General features: G+C 47.2%; 1 protein-coding gene across 2 annotated transcripts; it reads right to left on the bottom strand.

Moving 5' to 3' along the window:
- Positions 1-5763: 5763 nt before the first annotated feature.
- On the bottom strand, positions 5764-22784 carry ZNF16 (zinc finger protein 16). Of its 2 annotated transcripts, none has more exons than XM_043483808.1 (3): positions 22645-22784; positions 19854-20059; positions 5764-7863 (listed from the first exon to the last, which is right to left on the bottom strand). In XM_043483808.1, the coding sequence occupies exons 1-3, from the start codon at positions 22662-22664 to the stop codon at positions 6104-6106; spliced, it is 1986 nt and encodes a 661-aa protein (XP_043339743.1). In that variant the 5' UTR covers positions 22665-22784; the 3' UTR covers positions 5764-6103. The 2 variants fall into 2 exon arrangements, with proteins under 2 accessions (XP_043339743.1, XP_043339742.1); XM_043483807.1 differs by lacking the exon at positions 22645-22784 and adding an exon at positions 21433-22351.
- Between the last annotated feature and the right edge of the window lie 4362 nt (positions 22785-27146).

The following is a 27146-nucleotide window of genomic DNA, read 5'->3' as shown; positions in this document are numbered from 1 at the left end:
AGGCCCTGATGGTGGGAAAGATTGAGGGCAGGAGGAGAAGGGGATGACAGAGGATGAGATGGTTGGATGGCATCACTGACTCAATGGACATGGGTTTGGGGGGACTCCGGGAGTTGGTGATGCACAGGAAGGCCTGGTGTGCTGTGGTTCATGGGGTCTCAAAGAGTCGGATACGACTGAGCAACTGAACTGAACTGAAACCCTATATGGTTTCAAAGTCCAGTATACAAAAGAAAGTACATTCAGAAGGTTGCTTCCCTCCCTGTTCCCACCAGTCTCTTACCGCGCTACCCTGTCGGTAGCCATTTAGCAACGCTATGGTTTCTGGCTCCATTTCAAAAAATCTGAGTGAACGCCAGAGAACAGTAGTTTTTTCCCACTGGCCCCACATTTTGGCATTTTCCTGTCAGTGTCCAGCCACCTCTCCTTGGCAGTGTCTGGGCACATCCCTTTCTCCTTTATGCAGCTGCCTTCACCTCCCTTGCGAATGTGCTGTCAGTGTATTCAGCCAGTCTGCTATTACTGGGCGCCTGTTGCCATTAAAATTAGTGCTGTAATAAGTAGCTTTAGATAGGTCTTTTCAGTTTTGCCAATTTAATTTTAGGATAGATTCCTAGAGATGGGCATTTGTATCTGTTTTTCTGTGTGTTGCCCAGTTCCCTTCCACAGGGTTATAGGATCTTGCAGTTCTGCTGGTGAGGTTTCCTTGTGAACAAACAATGTCTTCAAATATTTGGTATTTTGGCAATCTGACAAGCAAGAAATAGCATCTTGGTGTAATTTCCTTTTGCATCTTTCTTGGGGGTGAGGTTGAATGTCTCTTCATATGATTAAGAGCCACTTTCACTGACTTTTCTGTGAACCTGGTTGTTGGTCTCTTCCCTCTCATTTTAGAAGCACTATAGAGTTAGACTGTAAAGAAAACTGAGCACCAAAGAATTGATGCTTTTGAACTGTGGTGTTAGAGAAGACTCTTGAGAGTCCCTTGGACTGCAAGGAGAACAAACCAGTCCATCCTAAAGGAAATCAGTCCTGAATATTCATTGGAAGGACTGATGCTGAAGCTGAAACTCCAATACTTTGGCCACCTGATGTGAAGAACTGACTCACTGGAAAAGACCCTGATGCTGGGAAAGATAGAAGGCAGGAGAAGGGGACAACAGAGGATGAGATAGTTGGATGGCATCACCGACTCAATGGACATGAGTTTGAGCAAGCCCTGGGAGTTGGTGATGGACAAGTATGCTGCAGTCCATGGGGTTGCAAAGAGTCAGACACAACTGAGTGACTGAACTGAACTGAACTGATTATGTTAGCCTTTGTGACATAAGTTGCAGATTTTTTAAAACTTTGTTCTTAATGCTAAGATTAAAAATTGCAAGTCTGTGGGGTCGCACAGAGTCGGACATGACTGAAGTGACTTAGCAGCAGTACAGTCTTTTTTGATGCAACTGGCAAGTTATATAAGCAATCAATTTGATACCAGAGAGATGGTATAAAGAGTAGACTCCAAAATCACTTTTAATAAATTATTTTATTATTATTTTATTTTTGGCTGCACCGTGTCTTCATTGTAGTGCGGGCTTCTCTACAGTGTGTGGGCTCAGTAGCTTTGACTCACAGGCTTAGTTGCAGTTTGCAGTATCTTAGTTCCCCAACTAGGGGTCAAACCAGGGTCCCCTGCATTGGGAACATGGAGTCTTAGTCACTGAACCACCAGGGAAGTCACCAGGACTTCTTTATAGCATGGAGTACAAGTCCTTTTTTGGGTATGTATGTTTTGCAAATATTTTCTCCCAGTTTATGCTTTGCCTTTTCCTTAAATTTTGAGGAACAAATGTTCTAAATCTTGATGAGTTCCTATTCACTGAATTCCTTCCTCAAAAGTTCCTGCTCTTTGTGTCCTATTTAATAAATCTTCACCAAAGATTATTTATTTAATAAATCTTGACCAAAGTGAAGGTCAGTAGGTTTTCTCTTATGTTTTCTTTTAGAAGTTTCTGCTGTACATTTTGGTTGATGATACATTTTGAGTTAAGTTCTTTAGATGGTGTGGGGCAAGGATTGAGATTCACTTTGTTGGCATATGGTTATGCAATAATTCCAACACCATTTGTTGAAAATGAAACCCTAATTTTAAATAACCTTATGTACATTAATTTTATATGTGCTATATATAACATAAGTTATATGTTATATATAAGTTATATATAAGTTATATGAACTCCAGTTCACCATTTGTCTTTTTACTTTGAATATAAAGGTGTTGGTCCTGCAAAACTTTATTTCTGTGTAATGAAATTTATCATTTGTTTTCCCTTATTGTTGCTTGATTTCAAGCTACAGTAAAATTTCCCTAACTTACCAGTTCTGGAGGAATCCACCCGTGTTTTCACCCAGTACTCATTTGGTTTTGTTTCTTTTCATTTAAATCTCTGTTCCATTTGGACTTTATTCTGCTAAGAGATGTAAAGAGTAAGTCTAGTTTCTAAGAGATGTAAAGAGTAAGTCTAGTTTTGTCTTTTTTCCAAAAGGCTATCTTGTTACCCTGCTCCCACATAGGATGAGATTGGTCCTTTCCCCTAAATCTGAGGCCATCTTTCTATCACATTTCCAGTTGGCAGTGGTCTCCCCAGTCAATGTTCTGATGTCTGGAAGATTCACAGTCTGGCCCATGAGCACAGAAGAGCCTGCACACAGAATAAGCCTCACAGGGTACCTGCAGTCAGGCCAGCTCCACCTCCCCGCATGCCTTTGTGTTACTTCCAGGGAAGCCCAGGGGCCAGTGTCTGCCAAGCCCCAGGGGAAAGGAACAACCTTATCCTACGTGGTTGGCTGCTCTGCCATGGCCTGCACTGTCCTCAGCCATCAAGGCTCTGTTCTCCACTCAGACCTGAGTTGCCTCCAAAGCCATGGAAACTTCAGGATGGTCCTGGACCCTGGCCCTGCTCTCACACACCACTCCAGTCTCCCTGCTTCTCCTTGCAGAGAGGCCCTTGGGTGTCAAGGGACAGTTTTTCCCCTACATTCATCATTTGTGAGGCCTGTGGGATCCATGGAGGAGTCTCCCAGAGCTCTGCCAGCACATGGATATCATGGCACGGTTGGTACCAGGGCAGCTTTGAGCTGCTAGGGCTGCTTTTCTGTTGTTCTCGATGGAGCTGGCATTATTGGCTGAAGGCAGATGTGTATGGAAGTGGAAATCAGGAGCCAGGAGATTGTCCTCCTGATCTCTAATTCTCAAGGTACATGGGAAAGGCTCCAGGGACCTTGTGCAGTCACGGCTGCCAGGCTTTTGTTAGAACAAGGAGTTGAGGGAGAAGTCACAGTAGAGAGGAACTTGATGTCCATAAACCAAAGACCAGAGTGGAAGAAGGTGTGGAGGCCAAGCAGGGCTTCTGGTTTTTTGAAGGTATGAAAAGCTTTATTATCTACATAAAGGAGGTCTCTCAGGAGGGTAGAGAAGGCCTCTGGAACAGATCTGAGATGGCTTGGCCTCTGGAACAGATCTGAGATGGCTTGAGAGAGCAAGAAGTGTCACCAGCCTGGGCCTCTACTGAGGTCAGCAGGTATGGCTGGAGGGAAGGTCCCTGAGCACAGGTGAGGGCCTGGATGCTTTCAGTCTCTTGCTGGCATCAAAGGACAGAGCACTCGGCTGGCTCTTCTGCTTTTCCAGATGTGGGCACAAGATGAGGAGGACGAGGCCTCAAGACGCCAGCCTGCTAGTCACCACTCACCCTGATGTTTGATGAGAGACACACCATGTTTCACTCAGCTAATTCAGAGCCTGTTTAAATGAGCTGTGTGGACTCTGCAGCCTGCAGCCTGAAGCAGGTAAAACTGACAAGAGTGCCTTGGCCACTCTCAGTAAAACCTGGGACTCCGGAGGGGATAAGGGCATGCAGGGGAGGCCTCATGTTCTGCTTAAGTATAGGGAGAGTCACCTAGAGACCTTGATTGGTATTTGGGGCATCTGTGAGGCAAGAGATTCCTGGAGCTTTTTACACCAAAGGGCACAATTCTTAGGTGACAGCACAAGTTTGTAAAAATGTGCAGACGGGGCTGTTTGTGAGTCAAGTCACTGGGTGCTAAGACAACTGCCTGGTGTTTGGCCAGTCATGCTGACCCTCCAGTCTGGCCCTGTATCAGGGTCGTCCCGGTTAAAAATGAGCAGCTCTCCTCTGAGCTCCATCTTCCATGAAGGTTGGCACTACTCTGCCTATAGTCTTGGAACTTGCACTGCTGTTCCCCTGAGTTCATCCCACCTTGGAGCTCCCCAGATGGACAGGGTCCAGCAGCCTGACATCTGGAAAGGGGCTGAGGATAGGTGAGGCTATTCCTCTTGCAGGTGGAGCAAGCCAAAGGCCCAGGTTCAGCTCCATCCTGCACCAAGGCAGCTCTGCAGCCTCTAAGCATGTTGGGTATTGCTTCTGTGACCCAGAGCGTAATGAGCAGCTGGGTACAGAGGATCATGGGCTCAGGAGGTCCAGTTTCAGTAACTGCAGCTCTAGTGGCATATTGTATGGGGAAAAGAGGGGAGTTTCTTGCATCAGAAGCCCTTGGACAACTGAGTGCCATCATGAGTGGTCCAGAGACTCCAGGAGGCCTAGCAGGAGGTGGCTGAAGCCCCTTCCGTGGAGGAGTCTTGCACAAATTTGGCACTGCACCAGTTTTAGCCTCTTTTGTTGGAGGAGTCTCTGACTCCGTAGCAGAGGATGTGACAGCGCACCATGGGCAGTAGGGCTGAGTGACGCGGGCCAGCAGCAAGTGGGCCAATCAGCGACAGAGCAGGAGTAGAGTGGACACAGCTACTTACTGAAAAAGGAATCATAAATCAAAGCCAGACTGGCGGAGGAGGAGCGTGAAGCCAGAGGAGCTGCCTGACAGTAAGAATAGGAGCAGTCTCCTCAGGCTGAGGCCAAGTCTGGAAACTGTATCCCATTAGGTGTTGCCTGGGGAGAGGGGGTGGGATGGCGCCCGAAGTGTAGGGGTAGGTATGACAGGGCCTCTGCAGGGCAGCAGGGACCGCTGCTTCTCGGGGCCTTGGAGGGGAGGCTGGGCAGCCTCTGCCACCCAAGCCCACGGACTCGCCTGCGCATCCGAATCACCCCTCCACCCTCTCTTCTCTCCAGCCTCAAACCATCTCTCCCTCCACATTTGCAACTGCTGGCCTTGCCTCTGCTTCCTTGAGGACTCAGAAGCCACACCTTCTCTTCCCTTCATGACTACAAGTCACTGGCTCCTTTCCTCCTGGAAGAGTGCAGGAAGGGTCCCCCATCCTTCCCAGGTCAGGACCTCCCTGGCGGCAGAAGTGTGGCTTCCAGGCTAAGTTCCCCTGTGCAGGGAGTCGGGAGCCAATGCCCACCTCTTAGGGGCACCTAGATGCCCTGTAAATGTCTGGAGATGGATCCGGGAGCCTGAGGAGAGGAAGGGAGGAGCATGTAGAGCGGCCCCTGTGGGTGAGGCCCAGGACCAGAGCTCAGGAACTGCCTCATGTACAATTGTGCTGCAGCCTGGGTGGGGCCACAGGGCCTGAGTCACCACAGAGCAAGAACACACAACCACAGACTGCAGATGGACACCATGGAAAGGGGGGAGCAGGGTGGGTCAAGTCCCATTACCAGGTAGGATGGGTGGGGGCAGGTGGTGGTGACAGCAACCAGACCTGAAAACTCTCAACCTGACATTATGAAAACAGATACCAGCCACAACCACTGACAAAGGACTCAGTTCCTTGACTAGTGAGCACATGGAGGTCTGTGGTTGTCTCAAACCAAATGTCATTTACTTTCTTGGTTATGTTCCTTTACAGTAATAAACTCTATGGATGAGTGCACAGCCTCTATAATCCTTTCCCTTCTAACAAGTACAGCTGTCTCATAACAAACTGGAAAAACAAACAACAAAGAGAAATGAGCTCAGGAGACAAGGGTGATGGCAGGGGACTTGGGAGAAGGAGCACGACCCACAAGAGGGTCCCCAGTCTGTGGACGGTGGCCTCATGGGCGGTGACCATGAAGTAGACGAAGTGAGTGAGTCCACCTCAAGTCTGGGGAGGGAGAGTGAGGCACAGCCAGGGGGTCAGGGTGAAGCTGCGATGGCTTCACTCCCTGGTGTGGATCAACTGGTGCTTGGTCAACTTTGACCGCTGGCTGAAGGCTTTTCCACAAGCCGTGCAGTCATAGGGCTTCACCCCAGTGTGGATCCGCTGGTGCTGGATGAGAACGGAGCGCTGGCTGAAGGACTTCCCACACTCACCGCACTGATAGGGCCTCTCGCCCGTGTGGATGATCTGGTGCTGAATGAGGTGCGAGCTCTGGCTGAAGCCCTTCCCACACGCGACGCAGGTGTAGGGCTTCTCTCCAGTGTGGACCTTCTGGTGGTGGATGAGGTTGGAGCTCCGGTTGAAGGCTTTGCCACACTGGTTACACTCGTGGGGTTTCAACCCGTTATGGATCCTCTGATGCTGAATGAGAGTTGAGCTCTGGCTGAAGGTTTTCCCACACTCAGTGCATTCATAGGGCTTCTCCCCCGTGTGGACCCGCTGGTGCAGGATGAGGTTGGAGCTGCGGCCAAAGGTCTTTCCACACTCGCGGCACTCGTAGGGCTTGTCACCTGTGTGCACACCCTGGTGCTGCACGAGTGCAGAGCTGTGGCTGAAGGCCTTCCCACAGACGCCGCACGCATACGGCTTCTCCCCCGTGTGGATGATCTGGTGCTTTCGGAGCACCGAGCTGTAGCTGAAGGCCTTGCCACACACAGCACACACATGAGGCTTCTCCCCGGTGTGGATCCTCCGGTGCTGGATGAGGCTCGAGCTCTGGCTGAAGGCCTTCCCACAGTCACTGCACTTGTAGGGCTTCTCCCCCGTGTGGACCCTGTGGTGTTTGATGAGGTTGGACACCCGGCTGAAGGGCTTGCCACACTCACTACATGAGTAAGGCCTCTCCCCGGTATGGACCCTCTGGTGCTTCCTCACGTGTGAGCTTTGGCTGAAGGCCCTCCCACACTCAGTACACTCAAAGGGCTTCTCCCCTGTGTGGACCCTCTGGTGCTTGACAAGGTTGGAGCTGCGCCTGAAGGCCTTTCCACAGGCATGACACACGTACGGCTTCTCGCCAGAGTGGATTCTCTGGTGCTGGGTGAGGTTGGAGCTGCGCCTGAAGGTCTTCCCGCACTCACTGCATTCATAGGGCTTCTCGCTCACATGGGACTTCTGGTGCTTTTTAAGGCTGGGGCTCTGGCAGAAGGCCTTCCCACACTCAGAAGACACATGCAGCTTCTCCCCATGGTGGGTGAGCTGGTGCTGGAGGAAGACTGTGTGTGTGCTAAAGAGCCTTCCACACTTGTTACAGATGAAGGACTTGTGTCCAGGGTGCACTGTCTGATGCTGAGTAAGATCGGAGTCTCCTTGGAAGGTTTTCCCACACTCGCTGCATATGAACGGGCTTTCGGCCACGTGAAGTCCTGTGCAGCTGGGCAGGTCCAGGCTGCAGGGCAGGCTCTGTATGCCACATGGATGGGGCCTCCCCTCTGCAGGAGGCCCCTGACACTCCACTGGGCTTGGGCTCCGGCTGCAGCTGCTCTTGATTTCATCACAGTCCACCCCTCTCGCTCCTGAGGGGCTCCTGAGAAGCATCTGCACTAGAGTGAAGGCCGCCTCCTGGTGAGGGCAGTGCATCTGCCTCTCATCCTCAAGGACCCCCCAGTCTCTTTCTTCTACACCACCACGGAGTCCTCCAAGCTCAGGTGTCTGGGGAGCATCACTGCCAGAGCTGTCTGATATTTCTACCTGTGATTCCAAGTCCTTAGAAGTGTCTTCCTTCTGAACAAACTCCTGGCCCTTAGTCCTGGTGTCCCAGCCTGAAATGACAAACGGAAAGTCACATGGCGCCCCCTCCCCAATGGTCTTCATGCTCTCTCCTTCCCTTTAGCCCATCTCAGCTGAAATACCTCACAGAAGAGGACTTCTCTGACCACTGTTCCCAACATGGCTCCGTATCCCAAGGCTGGGGCCACCCAGGGGTGCTGAGTGGGTGGGTGAAGGGCACCCCACGGTAGTCTCAGCCTCCTTGGGCCTGTTGCCCTCTGACCTGCCCCTCAGTTCAGGAATGATTACCATTCCCCTATTGGAACTTCTGGAGTCTCCCCCCACAACAGCATTTTGTCTCCCCATGTCACCTGGAGTCTTCTATTCTCCCCAGCGCAGACCCAACTGAATCGTATGCTCAGCCTGACTGCCCTGCCCATGTGTCTGGTGGTGACAATTTGCATTCTGGCCACCTGACTCATGGCCCAGCTAGAAGGCCCTGCACAGAGTCTGTGCCAAGACCCCCTCCATGGAGCTTGACCATGTGGCTACACACAATGAGGCAACCTGCTTCACACTCCTGCTGACCCTCAGGCAGACCTGTCATCACACCTGCAGGTGGGCTACCATCTTCTCCCAGGGCCCCAGCTGCGGGGCACCTGCGGGGCTCCCATGTGTGATTGGGGCACAGTGAGGGCTGCAGGGACAAACAGGGCGGTCACTGCAGGAAACAAGGGTCTGAACAGGGTGGCCCAGGGAGCCCTGCCCTCTCCTGGCTGCACAAGAAGGGACATAGCTTTTCCATGAAGGGTCAGAGAGGACCCATTCCGGGCTCTGTGGCTGCAGTCTCTGTCATAAGGTCTGCTCTGTTACAATCCTTAAAAAACTGTGAACTGTTCTTTGCTTGCAGGTCATAAACAACTGGTGAGCTGGATCTGGCCTGTGGGCCATGGCTCACTGACCCCTGACTGAGACAAGGTCATTGGTATGGCTTCTGAGGGAGTGGAAATGGGAACTGCTTTGGGGGCCAGAGAGACTATTGGCCTGGAAGGATTTTACTGAGACGGGAAACAAGAGTGAGTCCTATGGGTGAGGGTGATGGCATTTTTTATTTGCTAGACTGGATACAATTCTCTGCAACATAAGAATTACTGGAAACAATAATGAAAGTTCTTTTTTTCAAAGGAAATATAAAATCAGAAATACGCTTTAAGAAAAATTTTCATTAAAAACACTGGGTTTAATGGAGAAGGAAAAGAAATGTAAACAAATGCACTTGTTTGCCACACTGCCTCTGCAAGTGCGGCACTGACTGGCCAGCCAGCACACAGCAAACCTGTTAGACTTCCCAAGAGGAAACAATGGAGGCCTATACGGCTGGCTGCTCCCAGGTTTGTGAAAAGTGCCCCATCGGAGCCACGCTCACGAGTCTTCGCGTGGCTGTGGCTGTCGAGGGGCCCAGCAGAGACTCAGCAGCACCTGCCCCACCACACAAGCCCCCAGCGGCACCACAGCCTCGGCCGGGGGCTCCACCCCTCTCCATCCCCACAGGGGCTCTGTTTTCATTTTACTGTTATGTATTGAGGTGAAGTTCACAAACAAAATAACCGTTTTAAATGAACACTTCAGTGGCGTTTAGTACATTTACAATGTTGTGCAATCAAAATCTGTATCTTGTTCCAAGACATTTCATTTCCATCACCTCAAAGCCCCAGTGCACTAGTCCATATCTCCTGGCCCCCAGTGCCTGGTGACCACCCACCTGCATTTTGTCTCCATGGATTTACCTCATTCCTGACCTCGCATGTGAATGAAATCATGATACACAACTTTTGATGTCTGGACTCTTCCTCTCAACCTAATGTATCTGCAGGTTCAGTCACTGCAGCATGTACCAGTGCTTCACTCCCTTATGGCCGAATAATATTCCACGGTACAGACACAACACATCTGATTTCTGCATCCATTCACTGAGGGACATCTGGGCTGCTTACACCTCTTGACTACTGTGAACAGTGCTATGAACATGACGTACGTGTACTTGATGAGTATTTGCCTTGAATTCTGCAGGTATATATCCAGCAGTGGAATTACTGGGTCACATGGTAATGCCAGGGCTTCTCAGGTGGTGCTAGTGGTATAGAACCACTGCCTGCCAATGCAGGAGACATGTGTTCAATCTCTGGGTTGGGAAGATCCCCTAGAGGAGGGGACGGCAACCCACTCCAGTATTCCTGCCTGGATAATCCGACAGACAGAGGAGCCTGGCGGGCTACACTCCATAGGGTTGCAAAGAGTCAGACACAACTGAAGTGACTGAGCATGCATGCATGGTAATGCTATATTTAAACTCTGAGGACTGGGAAGACCCAGAGGAATCAGGTGGAGAGGGAGGTGGGAGCGGGGATCGGGATGGGGAATACATGTAAATCTATGGCTGATTCATATCAATGTATGACAAAACCCAAAAAAAAAAAAAAGAAAGAAAGAAAAGAAAAAAAAAATAAAATAAACTCTGAGGAACTGCCAAACTGTACTCCACCATGGCTATACCATTCTACATTCCCACCATGGTTGGTGTATAGAAACACAACTGATTTTGTGTGCTGACCTGTACTCTGCAATTTTGCTGAGTTCATTTAATATTAGCTCTAGCAGGTTTTTAATGGATTCTTTGAGATTTCCTATTATATATATAGGACTGTGCCTTATACAAGCAGAGGCAGTTTTATTTCTTTCTTCCCAATTTGAATGCCTTTTATTTATTTTTTTTCCTGGCCTGATTGCTCTGGTTAGAACTTCCAATATAATACCGAAGAGCAGAGGTGAAAGCAGGCATATTTTCCTGATTTATGGGGAAAACCTTTTAATATTTCACTAATTGCCGGGAGCCGGCACACGAGATCCCACCCATGACAAGGTCATGAGGAGAAAACCTGACAGGCAAGGCAGATCAGGTTTTCAGGGATTCCGAAAAGCTGCCCCTGGCACTCAACTTAAAGATGATATCTGTCTTTCTGATGCCTGCCTCAATAGAATACTCCCTAATTTCTGTGACACAGGCAGAAGGCCTTCCCCGATCTCTTTCCAAATAAGAATCAATTTAGAACTTTAATCAGTAAGTTTCCCGGGTGGTGGTATTTTATGAGATTATCCAGGGTGAAAGGAGTGTTTTAATTTAAACTCCTTTACTGGTATTTTAGTTTGTTTGGCAAATGCTTTTATGCCCTTGGTACTAATATGCATGATTGCTTATAATACCCTAATCATAAAATAACACAAAGAACCTGATCATATAAAGGCCCTAACAGACATAGAGCCCTTCAGGGGGTGAGGAAGTCCTATTAGAAAACACAAGAAAAATTATTCTAAAAGTAGCTATTGGGTTAACATTTGCTTGCTGTGTTTTTGCTTTTAATGTGCTAAGGTTGTGTTATAGAAACTATTGTTAATATAGTTATAGATCTAGAAAAATAAGAGCTTAGCCCTAGTGTGTTAACAATGAGATGGTTGCTAACTGTCAGCCAGGAGTGCTAGGCAGAGGCTGCCTCACTGAAGCCGCAGAGTCTGTGTGGGGTAAACTTCTCAGATAAACGCAACTGACAACTTTTGCAGAAGGATTAATTTTTGTGTTAACACGGTTATACTTCTACTCTGTACTGTTGCCCTATGAGACTGCTACCTTTCAGTTAAGGTCACCATAGAAACAGAAAATAGGTTTACATTCACCAGACCTGCATAAAATGTTAATAGGCCCCAAGGCCAGAAGATAATGTACAAGACCCTCATAAACAAAGAAGTATGCAGAAAACACCCTGGTTTCGTGAAGGACAAGCTGACATAATGTTAAACTATCTTCCCCTTAGAAATGTACTAACTTAGGGTATAAAAGCTATGGTAAAAAATAAAGGATTGCCAGACTCTGCCGCACCCCCCGTCTGGTCCCTCTCTCTCTCTCTCTCCCTCTCTCTCTCTCTCTCCCTCGCAGACTTGGCCCTCTCAAGGCTGGTTTCACGTGTCTTCTCTCGCCGACGCCTTTCATCCTAAGGGTACCCTCTGGATCCTGCTGGGGCTGGACCCTGGCAACTAATGTACATGATGTTAGCTGTGGGTTTTTCATGAATGCCCTTTATAATGTTGAGGAAGTTGCCTTGAATGGAGTTCTCAGTGTTTTCATTGTGAAAATGAATTTGGTTTTGTCAAATACATTTTTTTTTTGCATCAATTGAGATGATTATAGCTTTTCCCCTTCATTCAATTAAAGTGGTAAATGACACTGATTGGTTCTTATGTTGAACCACTCTTGTGCTCCTGGGATATATCCCACTTGGTCATGGGATATAACACTTTTATTAACACTGCTGGGTTCAGTTTGCTAGCATTTTGTTGAGGGTTTTGTATATACAGTCACAAAATGTCTTAATGTATAATTTTCTTCTCCTGTGGTGTCTTTGATTATCCTTCCTCTTGTATAGTTTGCAAGCTTGAGAAAACTTAGCATAAATCCTTCTTTAAATGTCTTGTGATGCCATTTGGCCCTGGTTTGTTAGTTTTAAAAGTTATAGATTCAACCTTTAATTGTTATAAGTCTGTTCTTACTTTCTACCTATTCTTAAGTCACTCTTGGTAATTTGTCTCAAAAGAGAAATTTAGCTCTTTCATGCAGGTTATCTAATTTGTTGGTGTGCAACTGTTTTTTACTCATTTTTACTTTTGTATAGTTGGTAATAATGTCCCCATCCCATTTTCACTTGATTTTCAGTGTGTTGTTTTTGTCATTTGTTGATCATTTCAAAAAAACTTTTAAATTACATTGATTCTCTTATTGCTTTTCCAGTCTCTATTTCTGCTCCAATGTTATTTCCTTCCATCAGCTCTGGGTTTAGTTTACTCTTCTCACAGACCCCTAGGATGTGAAGTTATGTACTGCTGTAAGACCCATCTATCCTCCTCCTAATGTAGGCATTTACTGCTGTAAATTTCCTCTCTGGGCTTCACTGCATCCTGTGAGTTCTGGTAGTTTGTGGCTTTGTTTTCATTTGTCTGTAGGTATGTTCTAAATTCCCTTGTGGTTTCTTCTTCTACCAACTGGTTAAGAGTGTGTGGTTTTACTTCAATATATTTGTCCATTTTCCAATTTTCCTGCCGTTACTGCTTGGAGATTATACTTTATATTATTTCAACATTGATTGAGACTGATTTTGTAGTCTAATATATGGTCTACATTGAACAATGTTCCACATGCACTTAAGAAGACTGTGTATCTGCTCCCTTAGGCAGAGGGTATATCTATGTCTATTAGGTCTATTAATTATAGTATTGCTCAATTTCCCTGTTTCATTTCTAAACTTCCGTTTAGATGTTTTTCTTGACTTTTGGAAGCGAGGTATTAAAGTCTCCAACTGCTACTGTAGAAGCATATCTTTCTTCCCTCAAATCTATGCCTGCTTCATATGTTTTGGGGTTCTTTTTAGTGTTTATCATTGCTCTATCTTCTTGATTAACTGACTTGTTTATCAACATACATCAAACTGTGGTGGTGGAGACGACTCTTCAGAGTCCCCTGGACAGCACAGAGAACAAACCAGTCCATCTTAAGGGAAATCAACCCTGAATATTCACTGGAAGGACTGATGCTGAAGCTGAAGCTCCAATACCTTGGCCACGTGATGTGAAGAGTCGACTCACTGGAAAAGACCCTGATGCTGGGAAAGACTGAGGGCATGAGGAGAAGGGGACAAGAGTTTAGATGGTTGGAAGGCATCAACTCAGTAGACAACAGTTTGAGCAAACTCTGGGAGATAATGAAGGACAGGGAAACCTGGCAGGCTACAAAACATGGGGGTCACAAAAAGTCAGACATGACTAAGAGACTGAACAACAATCTTCCTGATTAACTCCTTTATCAATATATAATATCCTTCTTTTCTCTTGTAACAATTATTTGACATAGTTTACTTTGTCTGATATTAGTATAGTAACCCCAGGTCTCTTTTCTTACTATTTGCATGGAATATATCTTTTTTACCTTTCACTTTAAGCTTGTTTTTTCCTTTGAAAGCCTCCTGAAGTAAGCCTCCTGTAGACAGTACATAGTTGGGTCATACTTTTTTAAATCCATTCTGCCCGTATCTGCCTGTTGACATATCTGCCTGTTGACAAGAGTTTAAACCATTAACATTTAACTACTGACAAAGAAGGACTGACTTCTACCACTTTGTTTCTTAAATCTTTTCAGTGTCTTTGACCTTTGTGTTCCTCATTTGATCTATTACTATCTTCCTTTGTGTTCAGTTTATTTTTTGTAGCATATCATTTGATTTTCTTCTTTATTCCTTTTGTGTATATTTTAAAGATACTTTCTTAGTTGTACCATGGCGATTATAATTAATATTCTAACTTCCTAAAACAATCTAATTTGGTCCTCCCCCATCTTTATCGAAATAAATTGCCATATAACATCATGTAAGTTGTTATCTTTTTTTTTTAATAAAGAAATTTATTTATTTCTGGCTGTGCTGGGTCTTCACTGTTTTGCATCATCTTTCTTTAGTTGCAGGGGTTGGGGGGTGCACTACTCTCTAGCTGCAGTGCACAGGCTTCTCATTGTGGTGGCTTCTCTTATTGCAAAGTATGGGCTCTAGGGGCACATGGGCCTCAGTAGTTACAGCTCACGGGTTCTGGAGCACTGACACAGTAGCTGTGGTACATAGGCTTAGCTGCATTGCGGCACGTGGGATCCTCCTGGAGCAGGGATTGAACCTGTGTACCCTGAATTGGCAGGTGGATTCTTAACTTCTGGACCACCAAGAAAGTCCATCATATTAAGTTTAAAGTGCACAATGGGATGAGTTGATACACATATATATGCAAATGATGAACACCATAAGATTAACTGACATATCCATCACCTTGCACAGTAACCACCGTGTGTGTGTGTGTGTGTGTGTGTGTGTTGTGAGAACTTTCAAGATTGACTCTCCCGGCAGTTGCCAAGTACACTATACATTATTAACTATAGTCACCATGCTGTATGTTGAATCCTCAGAATAAACTCTCCAAGTTTGAACTGTTAACCAAAGTAGCCACAGTATCATACAGAAACTCCGCTCCTATACAGATATGTTGCTACCTTTATGTTGTTGCAGTCACAAATGTACCCTTATATGTTATATGTTTAGTAGTATAGGTTTATGATCATTTCACACATTTGTCTTTTAAATCATATAGGAGATAAAAAGTGAGGTTATAAACCAATACAATACTAGCTCTTATCCTTACCTATGTGATTAACTCTATCAGAAATCCTTGGTTCTCTGTATAGCTTTGAGCTCTTGCCTAATACCCTTTCCTCTTAGCCTGTAACACTTCCTCTGACACTTCTTACAAGGCACGTCTGTTGGTGATAAACACCCTAAGCTTTTGTTTATTCAAGAATACCTTAACTTTGCCTTTACTCTGAAAGATAATTTTGCCAGATGTAGAATTCTTAGATGGCAGTTTCATTCTCTAAGCAGTTTAAATATGTCATCCCACTGCCTTCCAACCTCCAAGGGCTGATGAGAAGCTAGCTGTTCATCTTATTGAGGACCCCTTATACAAGATGGTTTGCTTCTCTCTTGTTGATTTCAAGATTCAATCTTCCAACAATTTGATTATAATGAGTCCTAGTGTGGATCTCTTTGAATCTGTTCTACTGGGAGCTTACTGAGCTTTCTGGACATGTAGGTTCAAAGCTTTTTTGCATCTTTCATCAAATTTAACATGTTTTCCGTCCCTTTCTGTCTCTCTCGTCTCTTTCTTGGACTCCCATGTGTGTGCTGGTTTCCTTGATGATATCCCACTGAGAGGGTAACAGGCAGGCAGGCTAGGGACCCCCAACAGAGGAAATAGGCTGCAAGTGTCTGACGTTGTTTCTCTCTCTCTTAAGCAGCAGGAGGAAACAAACTACAATTGTCAGATTTTTTTCCCTTCTCTATATAAAATTAAAAGGAAGTTTCTTATAAAATTCTGTGTTGCCGAGGGGAGGAGCCAAGATGGCGGAGGAGTAGGACGGGGAGACCACTTTCTCTCCTACAAATTCATCAAAACTCCTAGAGGAGAAGATAGGCAAAACACTCTCCGACATAAATCACAGCAAGATCCTCTATGACCCACCTCCCAGAATATTGGAAATAAAAGCAAAACTAAACAAATGGGATCTAATGAAACTTAAAAGCTTTTGCACTACAAAGGAAACTATAAGTAAGGTGAAAAGACAGCCGTCAGATTGGGAGAAAATAATAGCAAATGAAGAAACAGACAAAGGATTAATCTCAAAAATATACAAGCAACTCCTGCAAGCTCAATTCCAGAAAAATAAATGACCCAATCAAAAAATGGGCCAAGAACTAAACAGACATTTCTCCAAAGAAGACATACAGATGGCTAACAAACATGAAAAGATGCTCAACATCACTCATTATCAGAGAAATGCAAATCAAAACCACAATGAGGTACCATTACACGCCAGTCAGGATGGCTGCTATCCAAAAGTCTACAAGCAATAAATGCTGGAGAGGGTGTGGAGAAAAGGGAACCCTCTTACACTGTTGGTGGGAATGCAAACTAGTACAGTCACTATGGAAAACAGTGATTTCTTAAAAAACTGGAAAATAGAACTGCCATATGACCCAGCAATACCCACTTCTGGGCATACACACTGAGGAAACCAGATCTGAAAGAGACACATGCACCCCAATGTTCATCGCAGCACTGTTTATAATAGCCAGGACATGGAAGCAACCTAGATGCCCATCAGCAGATGAATGGATAAGGAAGCTGTGGTACATATACACCATGGAATATTACTCAGCCCGTTAAAAAGAATTCATTTGAACCAGTCCTAATGAGATGGATGAAACTGGAGCCCTTATACAGAGTGAAGTAAGCCAGAAAGATAAAGAACATTAGCATACTACACATATATATGGAATTTAGAAAGATGGTAACGATAACCCTATATGCAAAACAGAAAAAGAGACACAGAAATACAGAACAGACTTTTGAACTCTGTGGGAGAAGGTGAGGGTGGGATGTTTCAAAAGAACAGCATGTATACTATCTATGGTGAAACAGATCACCAGCCCAGGTGGGATGCATGAGACAAGTGCTCGGGCCTGGTACACTGGGAAGACCCAGAGGAATCGGGTGGAGAGGAGGTGGGAGGGGGGATCGGGATGGGGAATAAGTGTAAATCTATGGCTGATTCATATCAATGTATGACAAAACCCACTGAAATGTTGTGAAGTAATTAGCCTCCAACTAATAAAAAAATTAAAAAAAATAAATAAAAAAAATAAAAAAATAAAAAAAAAATGGGCCTGAATTTCTACCAGTCCTAGAAAAAAAAAAAAAATTCTGTGTTGCCGTGAGGACACCTGGTTCCACCTGAACTTATCTTTTCTCAAACCTTGAGCTAACCAATGAGTTTTTCTTATGGAAATGTTTTTCTTAAGCTATGTTAATGAACTATGTATTTACCCTAGACTCTACCTTTCTTCAAGTCGGTTCCACCTATCAGAACTGATAATGGCTCAATAAACCAGTATGTTTTACTCACAGAAATGTTCTCTTAAGATATGTTAATGAGACTATGTATTTGCTTGGAAATCTGCCTTTCTTCAAGATTCATGTCAATTGTTTTATGGCCCAGGATGACTCACCTTGTGCCAATGTTATCTCAAAACGCATGTTGTGGGTGAGGGGCCTGGTGCCACTCTCTTGAGTTTTGAGACATTTTCTTTTAGCAACTTGCTAATAGGTATATAACTTCTTGCTGAAAACTAGCAAGGAAGCACTTTTTCTGGCCCCTTCTGATGTCTATGTTAGAAGCCTTCTCTATCTCTTTTATACTTTAATAAAACTTTATTACACAAAAGCTCTGAGCAGTCAAGCCTTGTCACTGACCGTGGATTGAATTCCTCTCCTCCAGAGGCCAAGAATCCCAGCGTCTTTCAGGGCTCAGCAACAGCCTTTCACCACGAGTCTGTTCGGCTCTGTTCACTTTTCTTCAACCTTTTTTCTTTCTGCTACTCAGACTGGATAACTTCAAGTTCAGCAGTTCTATAACCTGCTCAAACCTGCTATTGAAATCCTCCAGAAAACTCTTCACTTCAGTTACTTCAGTTCCCCCTCCACGACTTCTTTATTTTGACTGCACCAAGAGGTATGTGAGATCTTAGTTCCCCGGCCAGGGATCGAACCTGTGCTCCATGCAGTGAGAAGCAGAGCCTTAACCACTGGACACCAGGAAGTCCCAGCTCTAGGACTTCCACTCTGTTTCTTTTTATAATAAATAAAATGTGAATTGTAGATTTACAACTATCTCTACTGACTTTTTCAGTTCATTCATACATAGATTTTAGTCCATGGTTTCTTTCAGATCTTCGAGCACATTTAAGACAGCTTATTTATAATCTGTTTAAGCATCTGTGCTTTTTCAGGGATACTCCTGTCAATTAATTTTTTTCCCTTGAGTGGGCCAGCTGTATTTTCGGTTTATTTGTATTCTTTATGATTTTTTTGTCAAAAACTGGACATTTGACAATATTTACTGGGCTCCGCTGGACACTACTTCAGCACTAATTATTACTCTGCATGGCTCCTGCTTCCACAGATCACAGAGATCAGTTGGAGGTGACACTACAATCTTTATAAGTCTTTTCTGAGTATACCTTCTATCCTGGGTCTATACATGGCTTTCTAAACTCCCTGACATACAAGGGTGCTTTAGAATGCCCTCATTTCTCCGCCCTTCCCTCCTGGGCTTTAGGAGGTTGACTGTACTATTAAGTGACGTCCCAAGTGCCTGAGGGAGTTCAGTTCATGTTTCTATGTTTTGAGCCCAGCAATTTCCACCAAGTAATTCTGAGTTAGGCAACACAGAGACAAACACTTTGATTCAATTCTTTTTCCAACCCCACACAGGGAAGAACAAAGTGATTTCTGAATAAGTTCTGCTCTGCTCCCTCTGGAAGCAAGCACCAAGTCCCACACTGGGAACACAGGATGCTCACTTTCAATATGCTGCTGAACCAGGAAGTATCTGTGAAGCTTTCCTTTTTAAGTTGCCTTTTTCTTGATTCAGCATTTGCTTGGTTGCTGTAAACCTGTTTTCTAGACTTCTGACTATGTTGGTCCTGATAGCTTCTACTTGTTTTTGTTTTAATAGTTTATGTGAAGAACTGGGTGTCTGGAGCTGCCTACTCCACTATTTTGCCCTATAGTGGCTTTTAAAACATGAGCTACCATCAACCTGTGTTTTCCCTGGAGCAAGGGTCTTGACCTAACTTGCCATTCTCTGCTTGGCATACCCTTGACCATCTAGCAGCAAGTTTTTCCCTCAGGGCCACTTCTTGGCCCCATCATGCCTCACATCCTCTACCCATCTCATCCTTCCAACATACCTATGACCATCTCTGCACTTAGCCCAAACTTCTCTTGCCACAGAGTCTGCCCAGGATACTCTGCCCACATGTCCCCAGTATAATACTTCCCTGGTAGGTGTATTCTTGTAAAACAGCCATCATCAGATCCCAGCAAGGAAAGCTAACAGTGAGTAACCCCTGATCCCTGCTGAAAGGGCCACGGAAGAGGCAACTTGGTGAGGTGTCTCCAGGAAGGACGGTCTGGTATCTAACAGGGATGGGAGCAGGTGGGCAGTATGAATGCAGCCAGGAGGGAACAGAGCCAAGGCCTGGATTAGGGCAGAGACCTGACGGCAGTCTGACTACCACCAGTCTGGCGAGGAAGTTAGGCAGGGCTCAGCTGGTGATCATCATGTCACACCCTCTATTTCAGGTGAAGAAACCAGAGTCCTGCTCAGGGCACCAGGGCAGCCGGTGCCAGACCAACTTTCTCTCCGACCTCCAGCCTTGGCCCCGCAAGTCCACAAGGCTCTCTGCCCCAAATGCTGACAGGACACCTCCAGAGGTAAGTGCAGGGGAATGTAGGCCAAGTCTCCCCAGAACAAATGCATCAGTGGGGAATGCACGCCCAGTACCTGGCTGCTGATGGTGAGGGGAGGTGGTTCCTGGCTCAGCGTCACCACAACAGAGGGAACCATGAAGTGCAGATCCAGGGTGGGTCTTGGCAGGAGCATCACTCCACACAGGCCTGGGCTCTAGGGGTCCAAGGGGATGGTCCAGGAACTGAGAGCTCCACTGCTGCCTCTTCAGAGCATACTCTGAGGCTGGGCATGGCTGAGACCTGGAGACAAGCAAGGACACAGGTAGTGTGCAGAGGGGGTAACTCCAGGGGTTCACTGGTACACCAGGCAGGGGTCACTCCCTCCACCCCTCACCCTGAGACCTCAGGAAGGCCTGATGATTGATACCACATTCCCTGATCCTGGAACCAATGGAAGCCAGCCAGCCAAGGAGACACAGACTCACAAGCCAGGGCCACAGGCGGGAAGGAATGAGATGCTGACCACAGAGCAAGGTGACCTACAGGGCCTATGAGCACACCTGTAAGGGCCCAAGAGTGCCATGGTAAGAGGCAGCAGCTCTCATGGTGCCTGCACCTGCTGGGGGCCACCCTGGTCCTGACACAATGCCCTGAAAGTGGACCAACTGACCTTCACAGGGAGCAGCAGCTTCAGAGGCCAGGCTGCCAAGCGAGCCTCACTGCAGACATGCGTGGAGTCATCACAGTGCCACTCTACTGGCCAGCCTGAGTTCTGCTGCCCAGCAGCATCTGCAGTGGTTGTCCCCATCCCACCCTCCTGGGCTGTCCTCCCACTGTACCAGTGACTGGCTCCCTCCCAGACTCCTCCTTAGCTCCCTCTTCACGCTGGTGTCCCAGGATTCACTTCTGCATCCACGTCAAATTCCCTGGCTAATCTGTCCAGTCCTGAGGTACCAACATCCTTTACCCCACAAAGACTCTAAAGACTGGGGCTCATCTCCAGCTCTAACTGGTATCTACAAGTAGGGAGGCATGCCCAATCAGGCACAGGATGGGACCCTATATGGAAAAGTTACTGATTTTCTCCCCCTCCCGACTGTCCTGTCTCTGAGCAAATGCACCATGCCCTGGCCAGCATCCCACCTAGGAGGGGGCAACATCCCTTGGCCCCTGATTCACACTGCACCATAAGCAGGTACCACTGACCACTTTGTCCTTCAGTAACGAAGACAAGGCAGGAAATGTTGGCAGACACTGCCTCCCAACCCTTGGACTGACTTTCTCCTCTTGGACTCATGCTTTCAATGTTTCCAAAACACCCACTATACGCCAAGGTATTCTGAGGACAGTGGTCAGTGTGACCATCACCCTCACGGATTTCAGTGGGGAGACAGATAACAGCAAACACATCAGTGAGATGGGCAGGTGTGCTGGGCACAGGTAGCAGAGAAGGGGCAGAGCCTGGGGCAGGTGAGCATTTAAACCAGGTCCTGGCTGGAAAGGCAGAAGGCGGCAGGAGACAGGACGGTGGTGTGAACCCAGCTCAGAGGCAGTTCCTGGGGAAGGCGGGGTGCACAGACTGGAAGAGGCTTTGACTGCCTGAGGAAAGTGAGGCACCAGCCGCATTTCTCCACAGGGAGGCAGAATTAATGAAACATCTCAGGAAGATTCACCTGGCGTGGCCACTTGGAGAGACCGTGCACAAGTAGGGAGAACACTGACTCAAGGCACTCATCCATGAAGCAACCGAACAGAGCAGGGGGAAGCTTCACTCTCTCTCTCTCCCAGGGGAAGAGTCCATCCTTTGTAGCATTTATTCAGTTCATTTTAAAACCTTGAAGTTATTATCACTGCCTCTGAACAGGGGCACAGTCACATGGCTCAAAATGCAAAAGGTTAAAGAGAACATAAGGTGAAACATCTCCCAGCCTGCCACAGTGCCCATCCCCAGTTTCCAACATGCCCATCCTGATTACTCTAAGCTTACACAAGCAAATATGAGTATTTTTTCTTTGTCTTTTTATTATAAATTACACCAAACTATGTCATTTTACATCTTGTTCTCCTCACTTTAGTATTTGTGGGATCCTGTCCAAGAGGTAACAGGATGCTCCTCCCCATCCATGTCCACATCCTAATCCCTGGGACCTACACTACCCAGCAACAGAGATTTTGCAGAGAAAATTAAGGCTATAGGCCTGGATTACCTGGTGGACCCAATCTAATCACGCGAGCCATTGCTGACTCAGATGCATGGATCGTGTGCAAGGAGTGGGGTCTCCGGGACATAAGGACAGTCAGCAAGGAAAAAGCAACCTCAGGAGTTGGATTCTACCAATGAGCTTGGAAGCTGATTCGTCTGGCTAAATGCTCAACCTGGTGCTACTAAGCAAATACACAACTGTGAGGATCACCAGCCACTACTCCACGGCAGACAGCCACAGGATGGGCCTGACCCATCCTCAGTCCCACTCCCCTGGGGGAGAATAAATCTGTCCCCGTTCCATGAGCCCCTTCTCCACCCGGAGGGCGAATGCACCACCGACTGGGCCTCCAGGCAGGACCGGGCGCCAAGCGGCAACCCCATTCATTTCTCCCCCGGCTCCGGACAGCTCTAACATTCGCACCAATTCCTGAGGCCCTTCCTCCGCCCCAACCACACGCGTCAGACACTCTTCGCGCACACCTGCCGGTCGCTCTGCGGCAGCCTCGCCGAGCGGTCCCGCCGCCCGGCTCCAGGGCAGGGAGTGCTCGGCTCTGTCACGTAGCGTCCACAGGGCGCCCCTCACACGCCCTCCCGTCAGGGGCCCTCCGAGGCTGCAAACCGCCCACGCTTCCACGGCCCCACGCGCACCCGAAACAGGCCTCCCGGGGCCAGCACCCACCGCCGGTGCATCGGAGTCATCGGTAGCGCTATCAGCAACGCAAAGACGCCACCGCGCGAACACCCGCCACACACAGCTGCTCGGGGAAGAGCGCAACGCAGAGATACCCAAGCGGCTCGGCCTCCAGACTGTGCTCCGGAAGTCCCGCCTCGACTTCCGGCCTGCGGACCCGCCCACCCCCGCCCAATGTGGCTGCTCTAGGCTGACGGAGGAGAAGCGACTCGGCGGCTCCACTCCTGACCCGGGACCAGCCCTCCCCACGCCTCCGCGAGGTGCTGGGAGCCCCGCGGATCAGTGGGTTGCTGCAACAAGCGATTATAAATGCAGGAAGGACTAGGGACTTAGATACACAGGTGCCTGCAATCAAAACAGGTTTTGGTTGATAAAAACATGACGCTGCTTGAGGAGGAACAATCCCTCCATCAGTAAATGATCGCCTAGGTGTCACATTAGTTACATAGATGTGGGACTATCCATGGAACATCTACATAAATTGACCATACAGTTAGACCTTGCCGACAAAAGACATGCAGGTGAGAGTTGTGAATTAAGTTTTGTTTTGTTTTTTATTAATTATTTTTATTTGGCTGCTCTGGGTCTTAGTTGCAGTATGTGGGATCTAGTTCCCTGACCAGGGGTCGAACCTGGGCCCCCTGCATTGGGAGCGCAGAGACTTAGTCACCGGACCACCAGAAAAGTCCCTGAGTTAAGTTTTATTTGGAGGAGGGGACGACAGAGGATGAGATGTTTGGATGGCATCACCGACTCCATGGACGTGAGTTTGAGTAAACTCCAGGAGTTAGTGTTGGCCAGTGAGGCCTGGCGTGCTGCAGTCCATGGAGTCACAAACAGTCAGACTCGATTGAGCGGTTGAACTGAACTGAACTGAAGGCCATAGCCTGGGAGACAGCACTTCAGATAGCTCTAAGAAACTGTACCAAAGAGTTAGGGGGGAGGTCATTAGATGTGTGACTCTGGTGAAGAGGGAGTACATGTAGTCAAGCACATATCTTTTACAGAAGGTTTCTGCTAGTCATGAGGAGTGTTGGTCACCATGAAGGATTTTACTGCTTTCCTAGCTATGAGGAGATATAAGAATTGGGCTCGAAAAATTGGCTCCTGAAAATATCTAACTATCTGAAGACTGTTCTGCCCTTTTTTTAACCAATTTTATTTATTTATTTTTGTCTGTGCTGGGTCTTTGTTGCTATGCAGACTTTGTCTAGTTGTGGCAAGCAGGGACTGCTCTCTAGTTGCCATGCACAGGCTTCTCCTTGCAGTGGCTTCTCTTGTGGAGCACAGGCTCTAGGGCACTCGGGCTTCAGTAGTTGTGGCATGTGAGTTCAATGGTTGCAGTTACCAGGCTGCAGGGCACAGGGTCAACAGCTGTGGTGCACAGGCTTGGTTGCTGTGTGGCATGTGGGCTCTTCCTGGATCTGGGATCAAAACTGTGTTTCCTGCATTGGCAGGCAAATTCTTTAGCACCGAGCCACCAAGAAAGCCCTTTCTGCCATTTTTTCCCAGACCACAGAGCACCTCTTTTCTGCTCTCCACCCTGATCTTTTTTCAGGGGGTGCTGAAAGCCAGCAGCTGCAGCAACAAATGGTTTAATCCTTGTAGAGCTAGATGGCAAGTGCAGATTTGTAGATGACAACACAAAGAATACAAATATTTTAAAGTATGCCTTTTAAACTATCAAAATTAGACTAGAAATATGTAATAAAAAGTTGACTCCCAAAACTCTAACTGTTGGGGTTTATGAAACACTGTCTACAAAACCTTTGGATGAAAAAAAAAAAAAAACCTTTGGATGAAAAGTGATACCAGCTGGAAAATTACAGACTATTTGTAAAGCAATGAAAGCAAAACACTTTATTCTCACACTTATGGAACTCAGTGTAAAGTATAAAATATAAAATATCCACTGAGTATTTTTCAGACAAAAATATATAAATATATCACCTTAAATACTTTTTCTCTATTAAAGAAGGCAAAAGCATTTATCTTAAAACTTAGAAAAAGGAACATTTCTCTTCTTTGGCAATAAGCAATCAGATAATGTAACAAAAAAATGAAATCTCTTCCACAGACAGCAAGACACTCTAAAATACTGGGAATTAACAAAGAGCACTCGAGACACTCAAAGAGCACTCAAAGAGCTCAGGTCCGACATTGCTCAAATGGAACTTAATACATGGCAACAGTAGCTCCACCATAAATGGCCAGAGGGCAGGTTGTTCAGTGGGAAGTGTTGAGAAAACGGCCTCCCTCAATGGAGAAAAGCAAAAGCATATCCTAACCTAACAACACACACAGCGGTGGTCTCTAAATGAACTACAAACCTACCAGTGGACAGCGGAATGAGTAAAACACAAAGAAAATATTTTTCAGACCCTAGGATGGAAGGGATGCTCTGACACCACTTCATATGACTGGGCTGGAAATGCTTGGAGCCCAGGTAATGCTGGTTAGCATGTGAAGTTCAAATACTCTTCTCTCATGGAAAGTCACAAGTCTGTACGGCAGTTTCCCCTAGGCACTAATCAGGGACCTGTGTTCCCCACCTGAGGGTTTTCCACTGGCTAATTCAGAGGGAAGAGAACAGGTAACAGGGATAAAGAGCTGCTTCTCCACTCTTCCCACGTGGTCTCCGCTGCAGCAGGACGCAGCCCCTGCCAAGAGAACAAACCAAGTCCCATCCAGTCCCTGAAGCAGCTCAGCTGAATCCCTCTGGACAAGGTGCAGCTTCTCCACCAGGTCCTTTAACTAAAGGTGACCTGGCCTGCACCTTACACTCAACTTGCAGTGTGGAGAAGGAGGAGGATGGCAAACAGCAGCATCCAAGCTGCCTGCTGTGTCCAAGGGTTAGTCTGTTGTGGGGCTGCTGTGCGTATGGTGTGGATACTTTAAATGCAGTGACTGCACACACATAAGTGAGCTGAGCCGTCGTCTCTGTGAAGAATGTGCTTCGTCCCCTGTGGGCAACTCCACATGAGTGCTGGAGGCCCTCTCCTGGTGGGGAGGCTTCCCCGGGACGGCACCCAGTACCCATACTCAGCTCCAGGAGGAGAGCTATGGGTCCTGTGCCTCACCAGGTCTGACTTGGCTTTCTGGCGCCTTCACTGTCCATGACCTATCCGCATACCCACCTGAGGAGTGAGACAAGAGGCTGCGCTGGCCAGGACTGCCCAGATGTAGAGGGGCCCCTGATTGACAGCTGGGAGCTGGGTTAGCTTCCATTTAGTTCCACATGCAAAGGCCCCAACTAGTCATGGATTAAAGCCCAGGGTCCCCTGTCTTGCGTTCATTGCTTTCTACATGCCTGCTCTCCTCCTGTCTCTCTCCAGCTCACAGTACCATGAGACCACCTGCAGTGCTGGGCTTGCTGACCCAAGCACCCAAGCTGGGCTGTGCTGACACTCGGTCAGCACAAGTCACAGGCCACAGGCAGTGGGAAACTCCCTGCCAAGCTGTGCTCTCCTCCTCCTGTGCCCACATCTGTCTTCCTGCAGCCTGAGTCTCTCTAGGGGGGCTCTGCTGAAAGTGGCAAGAAGGAACCAATCCTTGCCAACAGTCCAAACAATTCTGAACCAACTTCTCCAGGGTGATAGTTACAGTCGTAACTAGTCTACTCCTAATATATCTCAAGCAAGGGTCATATCAACTGTTGTGCCATGCATAGCAAGGGTCACCAGCTTCCACCTGTAACACTTCTGCCCTCACTTCAGTTCAGTTCAGTCGCTCAGTCATGTCTGACTCTTTGCAACCCCATGGACTGCAGCACACTAGGCTTCTCTGTCCATCACCAACTCCCGGAGCTTACTCAAACTCGTGTCCGAGGAGTTGGTGATGCCATCTAACCATCTCATCCTCTGTCATCCCCTTCTCCTCCTGCCTTCAATCTTTTCCAGCATCAGGGTCTTTTCCAATGAGTCAATTCTTCGCATCATGTGGCCAAAGTACTGGAGCTTCAGCTTCAGCATCAGTCCTTCCAATGAATATTCAGGACTGATTTCCTTTAGGATGGACTACCCTCACTGTCTGACCATTAAGCCAACCGCACATGGAGTAGATTCTGTTTCAGCACCAACCTACTCTCAGGTATCAAGTACTGGATTAGTTAGAATAAAGTTCAACTGATGTAAAGAGGCTTCAGTGGGGCAGAGGGCTGTTTGTGCCTTTTCAGGGCTGTATGCCTGAAGAGGGAGGAGCATGGGCCCCACTATCTGAGGGCTCTACCCTGCCCAGAGCTCAGTCACCATTTCAGCCAGTGGGAACAGGACAAGGTGAGACACTGAAGATGCACTGTGGACCACTTGCCACATCTCACAGCATTACCCTTGGAAGCATCACCTTTGCTTGGATGTGCAAGTGTCAGGTAAAATTCCAGTCTGAAAAGGACAGGGAGAATGAAAACACAGTGAGGAAGATGAGCAGGCTCTCCACATCCACTACAGGGAAAATAACATGGTTCACACAAAGCCAGGCAGCAGCAACAGGAA

Source organism: Cervus canadensis, chromosome 12 (genome assembly GCF_019320065.1).
Source record: "Cervus canadensis isolate Bull #8, Minnesota chromosome 12, ASM1932006v1, whole genome shotgun sequence".
NCBI lineage: Eukaryota > Metazoa > Chordata > Mammalia > Artiodactyla > Cervidae > Cervus > Cervus canadensis.
The sequence above is the reverse complement of the archived record's forward strand: the minus strand, read 5'-3'. Positions and strand labels throughout refer to the sequence as shown.